Source organism: Coffea eugenioides, chromosome 10 (assembly GCF_003713205.1).
Source record: "Coffea eugenioides isolate CCC68of chromosome 10, Ceug_1.0, whole genome shotgun sequence".
NCBI classification, from domain to species: Eukaryota; Viridiplantae; Streptophyta; class Magnoliopsida; order Gentianales; family Rubiaceae; genus Coffea; species Coffea eugenioides.
Window position 1 is genome coordinate 32,621,261 of NC_040044.1, and position 15,425 is coordinate 32,636,685.

At 36.4% G+C, this 15,425-nt stretch overlaps 3 protein-coding genes across 3 annotated transcripts; 1 reads left to right on the forward strand and 2 right to left on the reverse strand.

The window, feature by feature from the left end:
• Positions 1 to 442: 442 nt before the first annotated feature.
• LOC113749699 (protein LIKE COV 2-like) lies at positions 443 to 6,375 on the reverse strand. Its single transcript, XM_027293525.1, has 7 exons — positions 6,161 to 6,375; positions 4,549 to 4,601; positions 4,253 to 4,362; positions 2,843 to 3,010; positions 1,636 to 1,733; positions 952 to 1,078; positions 443 to 853 (listed from the first exon to the last, which is right to left on the reverse strand). The coding sequence occupies exons 1-7, from the start codon at positions 6,287 to 6,289 to the stop codon at positions 753 to 755; spliced, it is 786 nt and encodes a 261-aa protein (XP_027149326.1). The 5' UTR covers positions 6,290 to 6,375; the 3' UTR covers positions 443 to 752.
• Positions 6,376 to 7,347: 972 nt separating this feature from the next.
• LOC113749399 lies at positions 7,348 to 9,719 on the reverse strand. Its single transcript, XM_027293124.1, has 3 exons — positions 9,593 to 9,719; positions 9,302 to 9,373; positions 7,348 to 7,841 (listed from the first exon to the last, which is right to left on the reverse strand). The coding sequence occupies exons 2-3, from the start codon at positions 9,349 to 9,351 to the stop codon at positions 7,619 to 7,621; spliced, it is 273 nt and encodes a 90-aa protein (XP_027148925.1). The 5' UTR covers positions 9,352 to 9,373; positions 9,593 to 9,719; the 3' UTR covers positions 7,348 to 7,618.
• Positions 9,720 to 12,063: 2,344 nt separating this feature from the next.
• On the forward strand, positions 12,064 to 13,678 carry LOC113750695 (flavonol 7-O-beta-glucosyltransferase UGT74F1-like). Its single transcript, XM_027294644.1, has 4 exons — positions 12,064 to 12,487; positions 12,640 to 12,677; positions 12,781 to 12,924; positions 13,358 to 13,678. The coding sequence occupies exons 1-4, from the start codon at positions 12,064 to 12,066 to the stop codon at positions 13,676 to 13,678; spliced, it is 927 nt and encodes a 308-aa protein (XP_027150445.1).
• Positions 13,679 to 15,425: the final 1,747 nt, after the last annotated feature.

The window sequence follows — 15,425 nt, forward strand, 5'->3', positions numbered from 1 at the left end:
AATGTCGCAATCACACTGGGAAAACTATGAAGTGCAATACAAAAGTATGAAGAATTCCAACTCAAGCACGGTGTGCTCTTGTCACTTTCCACGCTGTTGTTTTAGGCCTACTACCGCTACTTCAATTCACTGACGGTCTGATAATAACATGGGAAATACAAATTTCTCCATTAGTGCGATTCTCACTGATTTTTGCCTTCACTTAACCCCCCACACACACACAGCCCTCGGGGTTTTTTTAACCAAGGGAAAACTAACTGTTAAAACTCGAGTGCGTGCAAAGATTTTCTACCATGATGAATAACCAAGAAACAGTCATATTTTCTGGCACAAGGTATAACAAGACTAGCAACAAGAATGCATCTGTTAAAATTTAATAACAGTTTGTGGGTGTGGGGGGGGGGGGGGGAGGGGGTTTAAAGAAGCAACAGAAACATAGGGATGACAAATATGACAACTCCATGCTCTTCTCGGAGTATTTACATGTCGAAAGAATACATCTATACGCACTATTGTGTATTGTCCTAATATAACCACCCCAGCATGCCATGGCAGAGGCCAAGATAGAGCACATTCTTCAACTATGAAATTGCTAAACTTTATGATGCCAGGATGTAAAGAATTCCCTCATGTCCCCCATTACTCATCTAATCAGACTCGGAGGACTAGAGTTAATCACAAAAGCAACCAACCATGTCCTAAACCTGATAGGGAACAGTAAAGTATTACACGCATCAAGGACAATAAACCTTCTACATCATCCGGCTGATAGGTATCCTGTCGTTCAGGTGAGGGATCCTCTCTATGGAAGAGATCACCTGAGGCATTGACATTCCGACTGAAACAATGATCTCTGAAACACAAAGAAGAATGACTCAGTATGGCATCTATACTTAACCGTAACAGATGGGTTTTAATTTGTGAAACTGTAAAACCAAAGAAGAAGCATACCTATGCCTTCTCTGACAGACAAATTTGGCCTTATGATCTCTTTAGAGTTGAGCAGATATATGTCCCCTATGTACAAATGATTTGTTGGCACATAAACACTACATAATTCTTCATCCCCGCTATCCCTCTGCAATCAAACAAATCTTGATCAGAACAAAACAAAAGCAATCACAATTGACAGACGTTACTTTTTGAAGATCAAGTTACTCAAAAGAACAATTCCACTAAAGCGTTGTATATTGCAAGTATTGTAACTTCCCAGTTATATACTGTGCCAATACTCCAATTATGAATTTAAGCCCCAAAGAACTTGGGAAAAACAGTAACTGATAATCTTCTTCATTTTGATAACAATATCTGTACTAAAAATGGATCTCATAATCATTTCAAGATAAAGGTCACTTGCTTCATTTTCATATAAATCAGAGTTACCCTGCAATAATAATAAGACGTGCAATCCAGATATAATGAAGATCATTCTGGTACAGAACCAAAAAACATCGAGAAGCCCCAGCAGTATCAGAATGTACAGGCTGTCTTCTAACAGATGCAATCACAAAATTGCCATGTATATTACACAATAAGCTATTTGAGAATGCATAATCTACAAGTGAAGTACACCTCAAGTATGGCATCTTCAAGAACAAGTTCAGATACTAATCAGGAGGAACATATGCCAAGCACCTGAAGTATTACAGATGATGTGATAAAGCCAAACACATATTCACCAACACGAGGATGACGAAGGATTGCTACCTCCTTGAAAGCAGTAGTATTTTTGTCTGACAAAAAGAAAAGCCATGGGTTAATGTACACCATATGCACACAGGGAAGAAACAAACTATTTTAGCAAGCAAGAAAAACCAAAATGAGAAAGAGATTCCAACTTTATTCACAGGAAAATGCACCATCTTTTGAGCATTGGTCATACAAAGATGACTGAAACTAGAAATCTAGTTTCCAAAGCAAGAATAGTTCATCAGTTGCAATAATTTGATCAAATATGTGGGTGAAACTTTGTGCAGGCAATTCAACAAAAGGAACGTCATCTTAGGTGCAATAGGGATTATATGCCAATTATGATAATAGGATGCTAATTAAGTATCTGATTTGCAAGCTAATCAGCAATCTAGGAGTGGCACAATGTCTCGTTACTTGTTATACCCCCACTGGTTGGGATTCAGATTCCAGATGACGATTGCTTGGGAGAAAGAGTCACCTTGAAGTTATGTCCATGGTCCTCAAAAAGAGAGAGAGAAGCAAATCTAGTAACTTTAAGAAATTATATTTTCTCTACACACAAAATTTGCTTGCTACCCATACATAACCTTATTATTAGATCTCAGAATACACACAGATCTGGAAACCTGATGACTTTGAGATCTCATCCTAAATCACAACGGGAAACCTATCAAAGACAAAAACAATTCATCATCATTACAGAAGATCTTTAACTGGTTGCCCAACTTTGTCTGAATTAATAGAAGTAGTTTCTCTCCTGTTAACAGCCACAAAAATGACATAATGGCCCTTGCTACTAACAAGAGCCTGACATCTACCGGGTATTGAAGATTATAATAGCCTTTTAAAAGCAACAATCGACAAATGTAATTTACACGGAAAATATCAACATGGAATTTTTTTAATCAGTCAGCATTTAAAGCAAAAAGAAAAACTATACAGCTAAAATTATTGGTTCATGTTAACTCAATTTCTGTTTCAACCAATTCTTCATAACAGCATTTTCAGTCTAACAAGACTGCCTGGACTCTAAAAGGGTGGAATATAGTCCCAGACATGACTAAACTACTCGTTCTGCATCTTCTTAAATTCACCAAAAAGCTTACCAGTCAAGAAGATTAAAATACAAATTTCATATACCAGTAATTACCTGGAGAAATTGCAGAACTAATTTGCTTAGATGCAGAATATAAGTGTCTTACAAATGGCATCTTCTTTATAAACCATTCTCCAATCCAAAAAACAGTGGCACCAAACCATGATGAGGCAAATACACCAACAAAGAATATGAAGATCACTGAGGTGATGAACCCAATGCCTGCACCACACGTGAAAAACTCATAAAACTAAAATTTCAGCAGATATTTGCTAATGAGTAAAATTACCCAAATGAGGAAATAAAAAGAGAGAAATGTTTCAACCAGGAAATAAAGAGGGCAAGAGAAATCCCAAATGAACTAGTTGCAGCTTTTAGACAGATCATAACTTCTAATACAGAAGAGACTAAAGCTCCAGACCTTAATGAAAAATATACAATTTAGCAGGAGAAAAGAAAAACAGAAACTCCTAATAACAAGCCAGCAATGTATTTATTTTACTTTCAGCCAACCTAAGTAATCAAATATCAAGTGACTTGCACCACCAGCTGATTTAGCATTTGTATATACAATGCTCTGACATTCCAAAAACTTGTGTCACCAGAATTTGCCTTCTTTAAAAATCATTTGTTTTTTCAGGGCATACAACCAGGAAGTCCTCAAATTTGAAGGCAAAAGTAGCTGCAGTGTACCACCACACCCCTTGCCCACTCTGCTCACCTAAAGAGAGATTGAGAGAGAAAGAGAGAGGACAATTTACGTGAATTGGAGAAAAAAGGATAGGATATGCAGAATGCTGGACTTATCTCGTTAACCATTCACCAAAGGGGAAATAATAATAATCCAACTGGTACGTCTATTGGTTCTTTGGCTAAGGGGGTTTCTTTGATCTAATGGGGGCTTCGATAGTAAACAAAAACAATTGATCAAGAAGTTGGTCAATTTTCACATGAAAGAAGGTAAAAGAAAAAGAATTCAAGCTATTGTCTACCGGATAGGGAAACCTTTCGAATTGCTGCTGAATCCATGGGCAGGCAAGAGACAAACCTGGCGAACTAAAGCATCTTAGTAGCCAGAGGAAAAGAAAGCAAAATTGCTTCTCCTTGGGTTTTAAGTTCCCTTTCTTAGCTTTATGTCCGCCCCCCCCCCCCCCCCCCCCCCCAAAAAAAACAAAACCTCCAAAATAATGACTTTACTACTATCAAATTCAATTAGATTTAAAATTCAATTCTCACAAACATCTATTTTAATTAACTTCAAAATCCATTTGGTTACTAGTTAAATCAACTTAATTCACATGCACATGTAATTTCAAAACAAAAAAAATAAAGAGAAAAGACCCTCATGCAAGCAGGACTTCTATCACGTGTGCAATACTAGGGCAGTGAAATGGTAAAAAATTGAATTGTATCACAACACAAATCCATAATAATAAAAATCCATGCACAGCTTTGATGGCTCACCAAATATGTCAATGCCAAGCCTCTCATATATTGGACTGAAGAAACCATCAACAAACTGAATAAACCACCAGGTGATGTAAAATGTAACAGCTACAGGGAAGAGAACGACACTGCCAAATCAGTGCAATCCAAAAATCAAAGTCAGGAAAAAAAATGGAGAAAAACAGTTGACATCAAGAAGTTACAGCCAAAGAAAATAGATTGACACAGCATACTGGCAATACAATAGAAAAACACAGTCAGCAATAACAAAGGGGAAATATTACGTCTAAAGAAGTGGACTCCAAGGCTATTACCATCCAGTCATGAACTTCTTTGAGACCCAGCTCTGGAAAACTGCATAGCAAGCCTGATCAAATGCTAGAGTCAGTGAAAATTCATGTGCTGGAAAGAGTATCACTGGTGTCGTGAGGAAATACGAACTACAGAAAACCCTAAAAAGTGACCTAAAAAGCAGAAAATTGTGTACTTAGCCCCTCTGTAAATGGGGATATAATAGGTATTTCCAAGAAGAAAAAGAAAAAGAATAAGTAAAACATCCATAAACAGTTCTGCAGTGCTAACTGTTGTATTAGCCATATTGATGTCCAGCTTCACCGTGACGACAAAATCATTTCGTTTCCTATCCTCAGATTTTAAGAGTTCTATAGAAACCAAAATTAGGGAGCACAATGCAGTCTGCATGTCCAAATAGCATGATACAGTCCACCACTACCCAGTGCAAATAAATAACAATCACTTAATAAGGAAATCCAGATGAGTATTTACTCAACAGGTGTGTCCATATTGTGATGGATCAATTACTTATTTGGATAAATATTCTGCAAAAAGTTTGTACTGTCATTCTGTCTTTGGTTTTTCTGTTATCAAGACATTACTGGTTACCTGTTTTATATTCCACTGTGAGTAAACATTTCCAGCTATAGCTGAAGTGAGTATCACTTTATGAGTTCACCTTCACTTACTGATGCAAATATTTCACTTCACACGATCTATCAAGCATTGACGTGAATAGCAGGGATTCAACTCCATGTCAAATAAAAAAAATACAGAAGTCTTGGACATGATTCTCTATAATATCAACTTTTGAGGATTTATTTTCAGCTAACACCCCAAAGCCATCACAACAAAAACAGCCAAAAGAATCTGAAGACCATTTCAACTTCTCTCAACTTGTCAGACCACCGATGATACTGCGAAATGACCTTGGCGAAGTTGCCAAAAATAGCTAGATCCAGCATTCCCACCTATCGCTACGTGTAATGTCTCCATCTCATCTCCTCCATTCAAAACGGATGGTCCCTTCTCCCATCCAACTATGGCAAGCAAGTAAATCGAAAACATCATTCGTCCGTCATGATTACAATTAGATTTACTTATCGAAATCGTGCTTTCTCCACATTTACCACAATTACATTCAACATCTATTTATCCGATAGGATCAAACTACTCATAACAAATCAACCCAATTTAATGAAACTTAGTTGCATCATATACACGGCATTATACACACCTATCCACTAAATTTCCGCTCATTAATGAACTAATTACCATGCCCGTCAGTCAAAACACATTAATAATGTCCAAACCAAACCAAGCAAAACTATTTTATCTCAATATGCTCATGAACCCCATTTCCCAAAAGAAATAAAAAATAAAAAAATCAATTTTCTTTAATTACTATAAGCATTCCGCAACAATAACTGCATCTTCTTTCCCCCTCTGCAATTTCTTATTTTATTTTCGTCAAAAATTAATCGAATATCATTAATAACCTGGCTTAGACATCTTTTCTCCCAAAAAAAAGGAAGAAAGAAATTCACCACAGCTAACAAAGTCGCCAAGAATAGACACGCAGCGTGAGAGTGTGTGTGTGTGAGAGAGAGAGAGAGAGAGTGAAAATTGGACCTTGCGAGTGGAGGAACCGTTAGGAGACTTGGGAGAATGAGGCTTGGCAGGATCCTCGGGATCCTCAACGGCGTCGTTCGGGTGAAGCGGTGATGTCGCCGATGTTGACTCTCGCTTGTCCTCCGCCATCTTCCTCCTCTCAACTCCTCCTACTATACCAGCGCGTGAGGGAAAGTGATACACCAACTGACGAGCCTTGTTGACCAATTAAAATTGACGGATTCGTTAGTCAGACGCCAGATAATATATGCTGGCATTATATAGTAGTAATATTAATAATTAATTTTAACAGAAAATGATTAATGCCATGTATTTTTTCTATTAGATAATAGAGAAGGAAAATTTCGAGTTTTGTCGTTGTTTAATTTGTCTTATATTGGAAGGGGAATCTTTTTTATTAAAAAAAAAAATGCTCGGTGTATTTTGGATTTTTTTGCTTTTGAATGGAGACTTACCATTGATCAATAATATCCTGAATTTGTATCTACAAAAAAGCATAATTTTTGTCGCAATTAACATGAATAAGTGCCATTCTCTAGTGATTTAATTTGGTAATGTCAACAAGCAATTATGAATCATAATTAATTGATTAAATACACGAAAGGATTGGATTGGATGATAAGGTAAAAGAAATTGTACCTAAAAGATCTTGAATTCAATGGGAGCATAAAAGTTTTAGACAAATACCTAAAAAACTCACTTGCTAAATGAGACCTTTGTTTGCATCTCTTTTCGATAGGGCTAATGAGGTTTTGGTTTAGTGACCAAGGATAAAATCTCAAGAAATAGAAGTTTTGGGTTCAAATTTCGTTCTTCCCAATCCTCCACCCCTCCTCTGCTTGAAGAGAAAAGGAAAAAAAAAAAAAAGAGAGAGAGAGAAAGAAAAGGACAAGGTTCTTTACGTATACAAAGGGCAGAAGGAGAACTCAGAAGCATAAAACGCACAAGTATCAACCGTAGCTTGGCTTCTTCCAAAGGATCTCTGAGAAAGGCCGAGACAAAAGAACCAGGCTTTGGTTAGATATACTGCATCTAAGAAGCAGCAGCTGTCAGTTCCAGAAATAACACAATGAGAAATTAAGATGTCCACGGAGAGAAAGTATATGTAGAACGCGGAAGCAAAACAGGTTATCTGAGTAGGGATGCCAGTAAAAACAGGGGTAATGCAAATATCAAGAGACACCACAGGCAAGGAAGCAACCATTTTATTGTCACAATGTGGCAAACCAAGAGAGGGAGTTACAACATGAAATCGCTGATTCATTTAGCCAAATGAAGTTTAGCTAGAATCATGTCATTCACAGCAGCCAAATGAATTTTTTCAACTCTGATTGTAGTCAAATGAGTTTTTTGTACTGTGACTGCAGGGAAGGAAAGACCATCTAGTCTTGCGAAAAGCTATTCACAGACATTTTGCCTTCTGAAGGCTGGGAGAAGAAAAGAAACCAATAAAGGCCATCAAGATTCAGCTCCGGCGTCAGCACTGGCAGCATTTTGCGCTTCCAAAAGCTTCATTTGACGTTCTGCATGTTCTCTTTCACAGGCACTAATTCCCATGATTATATCAAGCATGGTACCTGTTGTGCCAAAGAAAACAAGGGGTGCCAAAGATTTTCGTTTTATTCCCACTGGAATTGCAAGCAAGGCACCAGCAACTGAGAACACCCATGTACCAAGTGCACTGCATACGTTTATGTAATATCAAGGTCACAACTGGAGAATCTACTCAAAGAATCGCACTAGCCACACACTAGTCATACAATATTAAGTATATAACAGAATAAAGACAAGATATTTTTTAACAGAAGTTTCAAGCAAATGAGCTTAATATCTAGCAGAAATAACACTGGTTTAATTCATTCCATTCATAGCTACAGCAGCATAGTTGCACTACTGCAATTACATGTTTGTTGATATGGAATGCTAATAGGTAATTTTTTTGCATATTGCATTACCACTGAAGAACAATAAAGAACACGACAGTGCCTCATTTACAGACTAGCCTTACCCAATTAGTTAAAAAGAGTGATTGATCCTTCCTTTTCTACAGTTCTTTTAAAGGCCTAGATTGACAAGAAATAGTCCCTCACAAGGGTTCAAAGCAGTCAGGCCACTGCCAAAATCTGAAACAGATTACAATGAGATGCCATGCTTTTCTACAGCAGAAACTAAAAGACATGTTATATATGATAACAACGTATGTGTACATTCTCTCTCTTAAGTCTATCACATGCTTTATCATCCTTGTGGATTTAAGATCAACAAAAAATCGATAAAACTTCCAAATCTCCAGAATTGGGAAATAAATGAAATTGCAGTGCCACAATGTCAAATGTCATAAGATGTTCCTCAAAAGAAAAGAGAGAACAAATCATAATAAAGAAATGAGAGGACAGATGAAGCATATCCACCTATTCGCTCAACTTATGATGAAGAGAACTCATTATAAGAGGCTGGGGCATGATTTCCCATCAGACTCTTTGCTTTTTAAATCCTTAGGCATTTGATGGCAAAGAGAAAATCATAAAATACTCTGATGAAGAAATTTCCAGGACTTACCACCTCAAGTGCATCTAATCAAATGTTCGGCACACGCACACAAAAATTACATAAGTGCATCATGACTAAACAGATCACTCATCCTCACACAATAATCACGAATCCAGGAGAATGTAATTGTCAAGACTAAGCAAACTGAGATATTAATAAAAAACAGTGAATATGCAAACCTAGATAAAAAGCTCCACAGAGATTTTTAAGCCAAAAGAGTTCAACAGGATAATGTAAATCACTCCAAGAGTGACAACCATAGCACAATTCAACTGCTAATTTACCTAAATGTTCTCTCAACATGAGTATATTCAAGTATGGAGAAAAAAAATGCAAAAAAGACCAAAGTTCATCAATTCATGAAACTTCTAAACACTATTATCAAGGTGCAGTTTGAGATTAGCCACATTTATGAAAACAAAATAGAATTTTACCTATATAAGGTCCATAACTTTCCCGAAATTTAACCATCAAAATGAGATTAAACAAATATATTGCACTAATCATCTCAAAATAATGGCATAATACAGATTGACTTAAATCATTTCAGCCATTAGCTCAAATCAGAAGCATGAAACCAAAGATTTTTACTTGGAAACTGAGCACTCCTCAAGTTGTTTCACAGTCTCCTGTCCAGCCATTCTATTATAAAACCAGTACTTCCTGTACTCAAACAAGAACCCTTCATCATTACATATATTAACACAAAGAAAAAGAAAAATAAAATCGACCCATTTCCTTTGAAGTGAAAGGGTCGATGAAAAACAAAAACTTTGATCAAGAATCGGAAAAAAAATTCGCACATCCATGTATTACAAGGCAAATAGGAGTACAAGAATAAGGGACAGCATACAAGGAAAAACACAAAAATTAATGCATTACCTGGCTAAATGAGGATACAAGCTGATGGAAATTTGAAGTTAATTTGATGGCATAGATGATTTAGTGAAGGAGAAAACAGGAGGGAGTTGATTTGCTTCAGCAGGTCTGACAATGGGCAAGCGGTTTAGGAGAACCAAGGACGGTAGATTTGTGATTTTTAGGAAATTGCATATTACACCCCTATAGTATCGAGCCATTTTTATGACAGCCCAGGTGTAAAGTCATCTTTAAAATTTACTACTATTTCTTTTTTCTTTTCTGAATCAAAATTTTCAAATTCTTGGGTTTTATTGGTTTATCGCCAAAAGAACAAAATAGAAATAGGTAAGTACCTTTACCCAGCATTTGTGTCAAAAAAGATGAAAAGGCAAAACATAATTTGTTATATAAACTTATCTTTTTTTCCTCAAAATTTCAATTGACTATTTCATTGATAATTAGCTCTGTGATCATCGTAGAAAATCTGAAAAATAGACATCTTAATTTTTATTGCTATTCCTATCAATCATCAATTTACTCTCTAAACATTGGAAAGACCACATAATTTTCCTAACGACTTCAAGATTTGTTACATTAACTACTATTAAGAAATGGACCTCTCCTTTTCTCCAACTTCTCTCTACTTCTTCTTGTCTTCTTAAAATGCTTTCTTTTTTTGGGATCCCTCCCATAAATTTCGTTTTATTGTACTTTTCAATAAAGTCTCTCCTAATTTTCTGAGTAAGAGTCCTTTGTTTCTCCTAGGGTTCTTAATGAAAATTTTCTATTTTTCCTAGAAGTTTCTAGTGGGAATTTTCTGTTTTTATCCTTATTTTATTGTTTGACCTGAAATTATTTTAGATCTCGAGTTTTTTTGGGTATTGGGTCTATTTCAACCGACCTCATTATCATTATTGGAGTATTGAAGTTTGAAACTATTGATTAGCAAATTTGGCGATTGGAAGATATACAGAAGATAGCTATACTGATTTATCTTATTAGAGAGAAAATTTTCTTGTATTTTTCACATCATTTAAATCTACTGCATGTATCTGTTGTTAAATTGCAAATTTGTTATTTCAAATGCATGTTTATCTTGCTACTAAGGCAGAGATGTAAATCAATTCTAGATGATTGAAATTTGCTTTTTATCAAAAAAAGAAAAGAAAAAACTACTATTAAGAAGTGAAGAAGTGCTTTTGTAAAGACCAACTACTTTTGCATGAGGTAGGAGGTAGTAGGCATCATTAAATGGTGGATGAAGACATTATTCATCAAAATCCATAAAATGGTGGAGGGCATATGTGGATGAAGACAAGATTTAGAGCCAATTGTTTACTTTGGGTTTTAAAAAAAAAAAAGCAGAGTCTAGATTTTCGGAGTTGAATTTTATATGGCGCTAAAGCCAACCCAGAGGGTCACAATGGAACATAAATGGAATCATCTTTTGGACCAATATCCTTTTGGATTCAGACGATATAAAACATAAATCAGACAAACTACTAAAGCGTTGCCGTCAGAAATTTCCATGAGAAGACAAACAAGTAAAGAAAGCAAGAAATTCTAGTACTAATAATATTGGATTCAATATTGGAAGCACATTTTTATGTGACAATCTAGACAGGCCGGCCATAAAATTTTCATTAGTTATTTTCCTTGTTATTATCTCCGTTCCCGCGAGATGCCCGTGATATCCTCGGCCGGATTTCATCCATACGAATTTTAGTTGTAATTTTGCAGAAGATATTTACTTGTCTGAGTTTGATGTTTGAAGAGCTAATGTTATAGTTCAATCAGATCAGGTGAAGGTAAGATATACTTCATCCTTGAATTCATGTTTCGAACTGTTGTTATTATTATTATTATTATTCTTGATCAAAATTAGATTTCTGGTCAGACGAGTAGATGAAAAGTTGAAAACTTTCTTGAAAACCTTCTATTGCTATGCATTATTTTTTCTTCTCTTTTTTTGGATGTGAGCTTCTTGTTTAATCTCTTAACTTTGTTGCAGGAGTTGAAGCTTAGCCTCCTGAGCAATTTTTCTTGTAAGCTATGAACTAGGAGTTCTGAAGTAGTAGAGATCATTGCAGGGATCATTTCTAACTAAAATTTCAAGGTTAGCCACGTCTTTAGTTGATTATTTTGCAATCAAGATTGGTATTTGTAAATTCAGTATTAGTGATCTTCTAAAGCACGTCTTCACTCCAAAGTTGAAGACAGTCCAGAAGCAGTCCTAGATATGCAGGGATCAAGTTTAGCAAACCACACCAATTATGCGCGACACATATCACACTTTACTTGTCAATATTCTAAGTAAATTTCAAGATTAGTCATGCTTTTTAGATAACTCAGTTTCACAATTATGTGCCCCTTTTTTTATTCTTTGCCTGACTTTTCTGCCATACTTTTTTATGTCAATTTATAATAGGTGATTTTCTTCGAGATAAAGGAGCTCTGTAGGGGGATTCTGCTTGGGAAGATTTGTCAGGGAGATGGAGAAAGAGAGTGTTTGTAAAGCTCATGTTATTGTGGTACCGTATCATGGACAGGGCCACATTAATCCAATGGTGCAGTTTGCTAAAAGATTGGCCTCTAAAGGAATCAAAATCACCATAGCTACCACAGCATCAACTGCCAAGACTATGGAACGAACCTCTGATCTATTCTCAGTCGTGTCAATGTATGATGACATTACTGACGGTGGGGTGGCAGGACCTGGAGGATTTAAAGGCTTTCTTGACAGGTTTGAAGCCAGTGGCTTGAAAAAGTTGACTGAAATTGTTGTGAAACATGAAAATACTGATCACCCCATCAAGTGTCTCGTGCATGATGCTGATATGATGTGGGCTTCAAGTGTTGCGACCGAGCTAGGCATTGCAAGGGCTGCCTTCTTTACTCAATCATGTGCAGCCATTGGTACTTACTATCCAATGCACTGTGAATTGTTAGGAACAGAAGTTCCTCTTCCTGCTTTTGCGATACCCGGATTGCCTTTGGAAAGTTCAGCGAGAGATCAATGAGATATTGGTGTATAAGTCACATTTTGCTTCGATTTCTCATTGCTACAGGGAAGCGAATCAGCCAGCGGATTTCCTATCCAATTTTGGTTTGCAAGTAAATTCAGATGTGATCTTCAACAGTTTTCAAGAACTCCCTCGGCCTGTTAGGGGTTGTATTAATATAGATAGATATGCTCTGCCATCCATTAGGAAGATTTCGCTCCCCACTTGCCATCACTTGGTTCTGATACAGGACATTATCCTCCATTGATTATGCACATATTACGCCAATTTGATAATCTTGATAAGGCAGATTGGGTCCTCTTTTACTCCTTTAATGCGTTGGAAGAAGAGGTAAGTCTCTTCATCGATTCTTTTCATATCATATTAACTGACACTGAGTACATTCCTTGAATATATTTTGCGCCTTGGTGCTGAAACAATACGGTTCCTGTTTAGTCCTCTGTTTGTAACTATGCTGTTGCAGTATTAGCTTTATCAAATGCCAAGTTTTAAGATGATATCTAGCGAGGATAAAGTGTAGAAATCTCCCGTATGAACTCGACTTTGGTATTTGATATCCAGAAAGTTTCATAATACTTGTTCCTGAGTACATGATTCAAAGCATCTTATAATCGACACTGGATGCAGTTTCTGCACATACAAAAGGGACTTGTGGTTCATCATCATATGTGATTTATTTTCTTATATTGAGTTTGCATTTCCTTTTCTGATGAAACCTTTGAAAAGCTTAAAGAACCTTGCCAGTGTAATTATGTTGATTTAGGTTGTCAGATGGCTGTCAAAATTCTGGCGCGCGAGAACCATTGGCCTAATAGTGCCATCTGTTTATCTTGATAAACGAGTGGAAAGTGCCCGTGATTATGTGTTTAATATTCATAAGCCAAGCACCGGCACCTGTCTGGACTGGCTCAACAAACAGAAGAATGGTTCGATTGTGTATGTGTCGTACGGCAGTGTAACGAGCTTAAGTGTAGAACAGATTGCAGAGATAGCTGAGGCCCTTGAGCATGGCAACAATAACTTTCTCTGGGTGGTAAACTCCCAAGCAATTTCAAAGAGGAAACATCAGATAAGGGAATTGTAGTGACATGGTGTCCCCAGCTGGAAGTTTTGTCCCATAATGCAGTTGGTTGTTTCGTGTCACACTGTGGATGGAATTCAACAATGGAGGCAATCAGCTTTGGTGTCCCGGTGGTGGCAATTCCGCAGTTTCTAGACCAAATAATCAATGCACATTTTGTGGAGCAAGTTTGGAAGGTAGGAGTTGTAGCTAAGGCTGATGAAAACCGCTTTACTTCTGGTGATGAACTGGAAAGATGCATTGCAGAAGTGATGGAAGGAGTAAGAGGACATGAGATTAAAAGAAATGCAATTCGTTGGAAGGAACTGGCTAAGGAGGCAATAAGTGAAGGGGGAAGTTCTGATAAATGCATTGATGAAATTATTTCTGAGCTTTTGTGAGCTTAACTTTGATTTGGAGATTTGTTGTTCTTTCAGATATGTACATTTTTGTACCAGCAGTTGCCGCATTGGTGATAGTTCCTTGAACAAGTACCAGAATGAATAGAGATCAGATTGAAGAATGGAGATTCGAAAGTACTCTAAGACAAACAAATGATACAGTTTCTTTGTTTGTTCTCATTAAAACAAATTCTGTTGTTTTTAACTGTTTATCGAGGGGCTTTTTCCCCCCTATGGTATAATGTTTTTGTACATAACCCTTCTATGGTTTCAAAAGTTATACATAACCTTCTCATGATTTAGATTAAAGTGTTAAAATGACGGAAATGATCATTCGTAACGGAACCTTTAAAAATGTCGAGATTACCTTTATTTAAAAATTAAAATAGTTAAAGTGACTAAAATATATAAATATAATATACACCCTTATACCTTTTAAAATATACATATAACTTTACATGGGAGTATTTTTGATATTTTAAGTGACTCTGTTATGAATTACAAATTCCATTACTTTGACACTTTAATTCAAATCATGAGAGAGTTATGTATAATTTTTGAAATTATAGGGGAGTTATGTACAAAAAGCACTAAACTACAGGAGGATAAAGTGTAATTTACCCTTTATCAGATTAATTTTTGGGATATAATGAAATAACATGAATGTTAAAAACATGTCCAAAAAATGGAAAGTTTCAGGACTTTTTTGGTATTATTCAAGACTTTGACAATGTTAATTTATTCTTCCTATGAATTTGAGGGAAACTATACGAGAGTTCAACCACTCTCCATACTCTTTTCATTCCCAACTGTTAAGTATAGAATTGGAATCTAAATCTAACAGTGGGGAAGATTATAAGAGTCCTCTCTCGGCACTGGACCGACCCCAGTGATTATGTTCACTAAATTTGCAACTCAAAAACTGCAAGGCCTTCAAGTTATCATGATTGTTGCCCTATGTTTACAATATTTTAAAATTGAAGTGTGTGAAAACTTAAAGAAATCGGACGAACTGGTCTAAATCATTGGTTGCCTTGTAAAAGGGCTAATGATTTCAGTTTTCTACTTAAAAACCTTTAAACTAATTAAGAGCAAAGCCAAAAAGAAAGGTCTTCCTGTGACAGCCCCACCTTCCCCTAAGGCGAACCAACGGGGTTAGCGAACTGCTTGCCCAACTCTCGCCAGGACTAACGGTGCAGTTAGAACGATCTATTGCGTTTCGGAACTTACAAACGCGCGTAAACAAGTCAAAATGGCAAAATAACCCAAAATAAAAAAAAATGAAATTCGGAGTCGGCCATGAATAGTAACCGACCCGTCAGAATCCAACCAAAAACCAAGCAAACGTTCACATCTTGAAATTTAGCATT

What these genes read in the sequence shown, in the direction of transcription:
- LOC113749399 (XM_027293124.1), bottom strand. Translation starts at nt 9,351, where the DNA reads ATGGCTGGACAGGAGACTGTGAAACAACTTGAGGAGTGCTCAGTTTCC. An exon ending in GAGGAGTGCTCAGTTTCCAA is followed by an intron (nt 7,842 to 9,301) that starts GTAAAAATCTTT and finishes AAACGTATGCAG; the next exon opens with TGCACTTGGTACATGGGTGT.
- LOC113749699 (XM_027293525.1), bottom strand. Translation starts at nt 6,289, where the DNA reads ATGGCGGAGGACAAGCGAGAGTCAACATCGGCGACATCACCGCTTCAC. An exon ending in ACGGTTCCTCCACTCGCAAG is followed by an intron (nt 4,602 to 6,160) that starts GTCCAATTTTCA and finishes GCATTTGATCAG; the next exon opens with GCTTGCTATGCAGTTTTCCA. An exon ending in AAGAAGTTCATGACTGGATG is followed by an intron (nt 4,363 to 4,548) that starts GTAATAGCCTTG and finishes CTGATTTGGCAG; the next exon opens with TGTCGTTCTCTTCCCTGTAG.
- LOC113750695 (XM_027294644.1), top strand. Translation starts at nt 12,064, where the DNA reads ATGGAGAAAGAGAGTGTTTGTAAAGCTCATGTTATTGTGGTACCGTAT. An exon ending in TCAATCATGTGCAGCCATTG is followed by an intron (nt 12,488 to 12,639) that starts GTACTTACTATC and finishes TCATTGCTACAG; the next exon opens with GGAAGCGAATCAGCCAGCGG. An exon ending in TTAATGCGTTGGAAGAAGAG is followed by an intron (nt 12,925 to 13,357) that starts GTAAGTCTCTTC and finishes ATGTTGATTTAG; the next exon opens with GTTGTCAGATGGCTGTCAAA.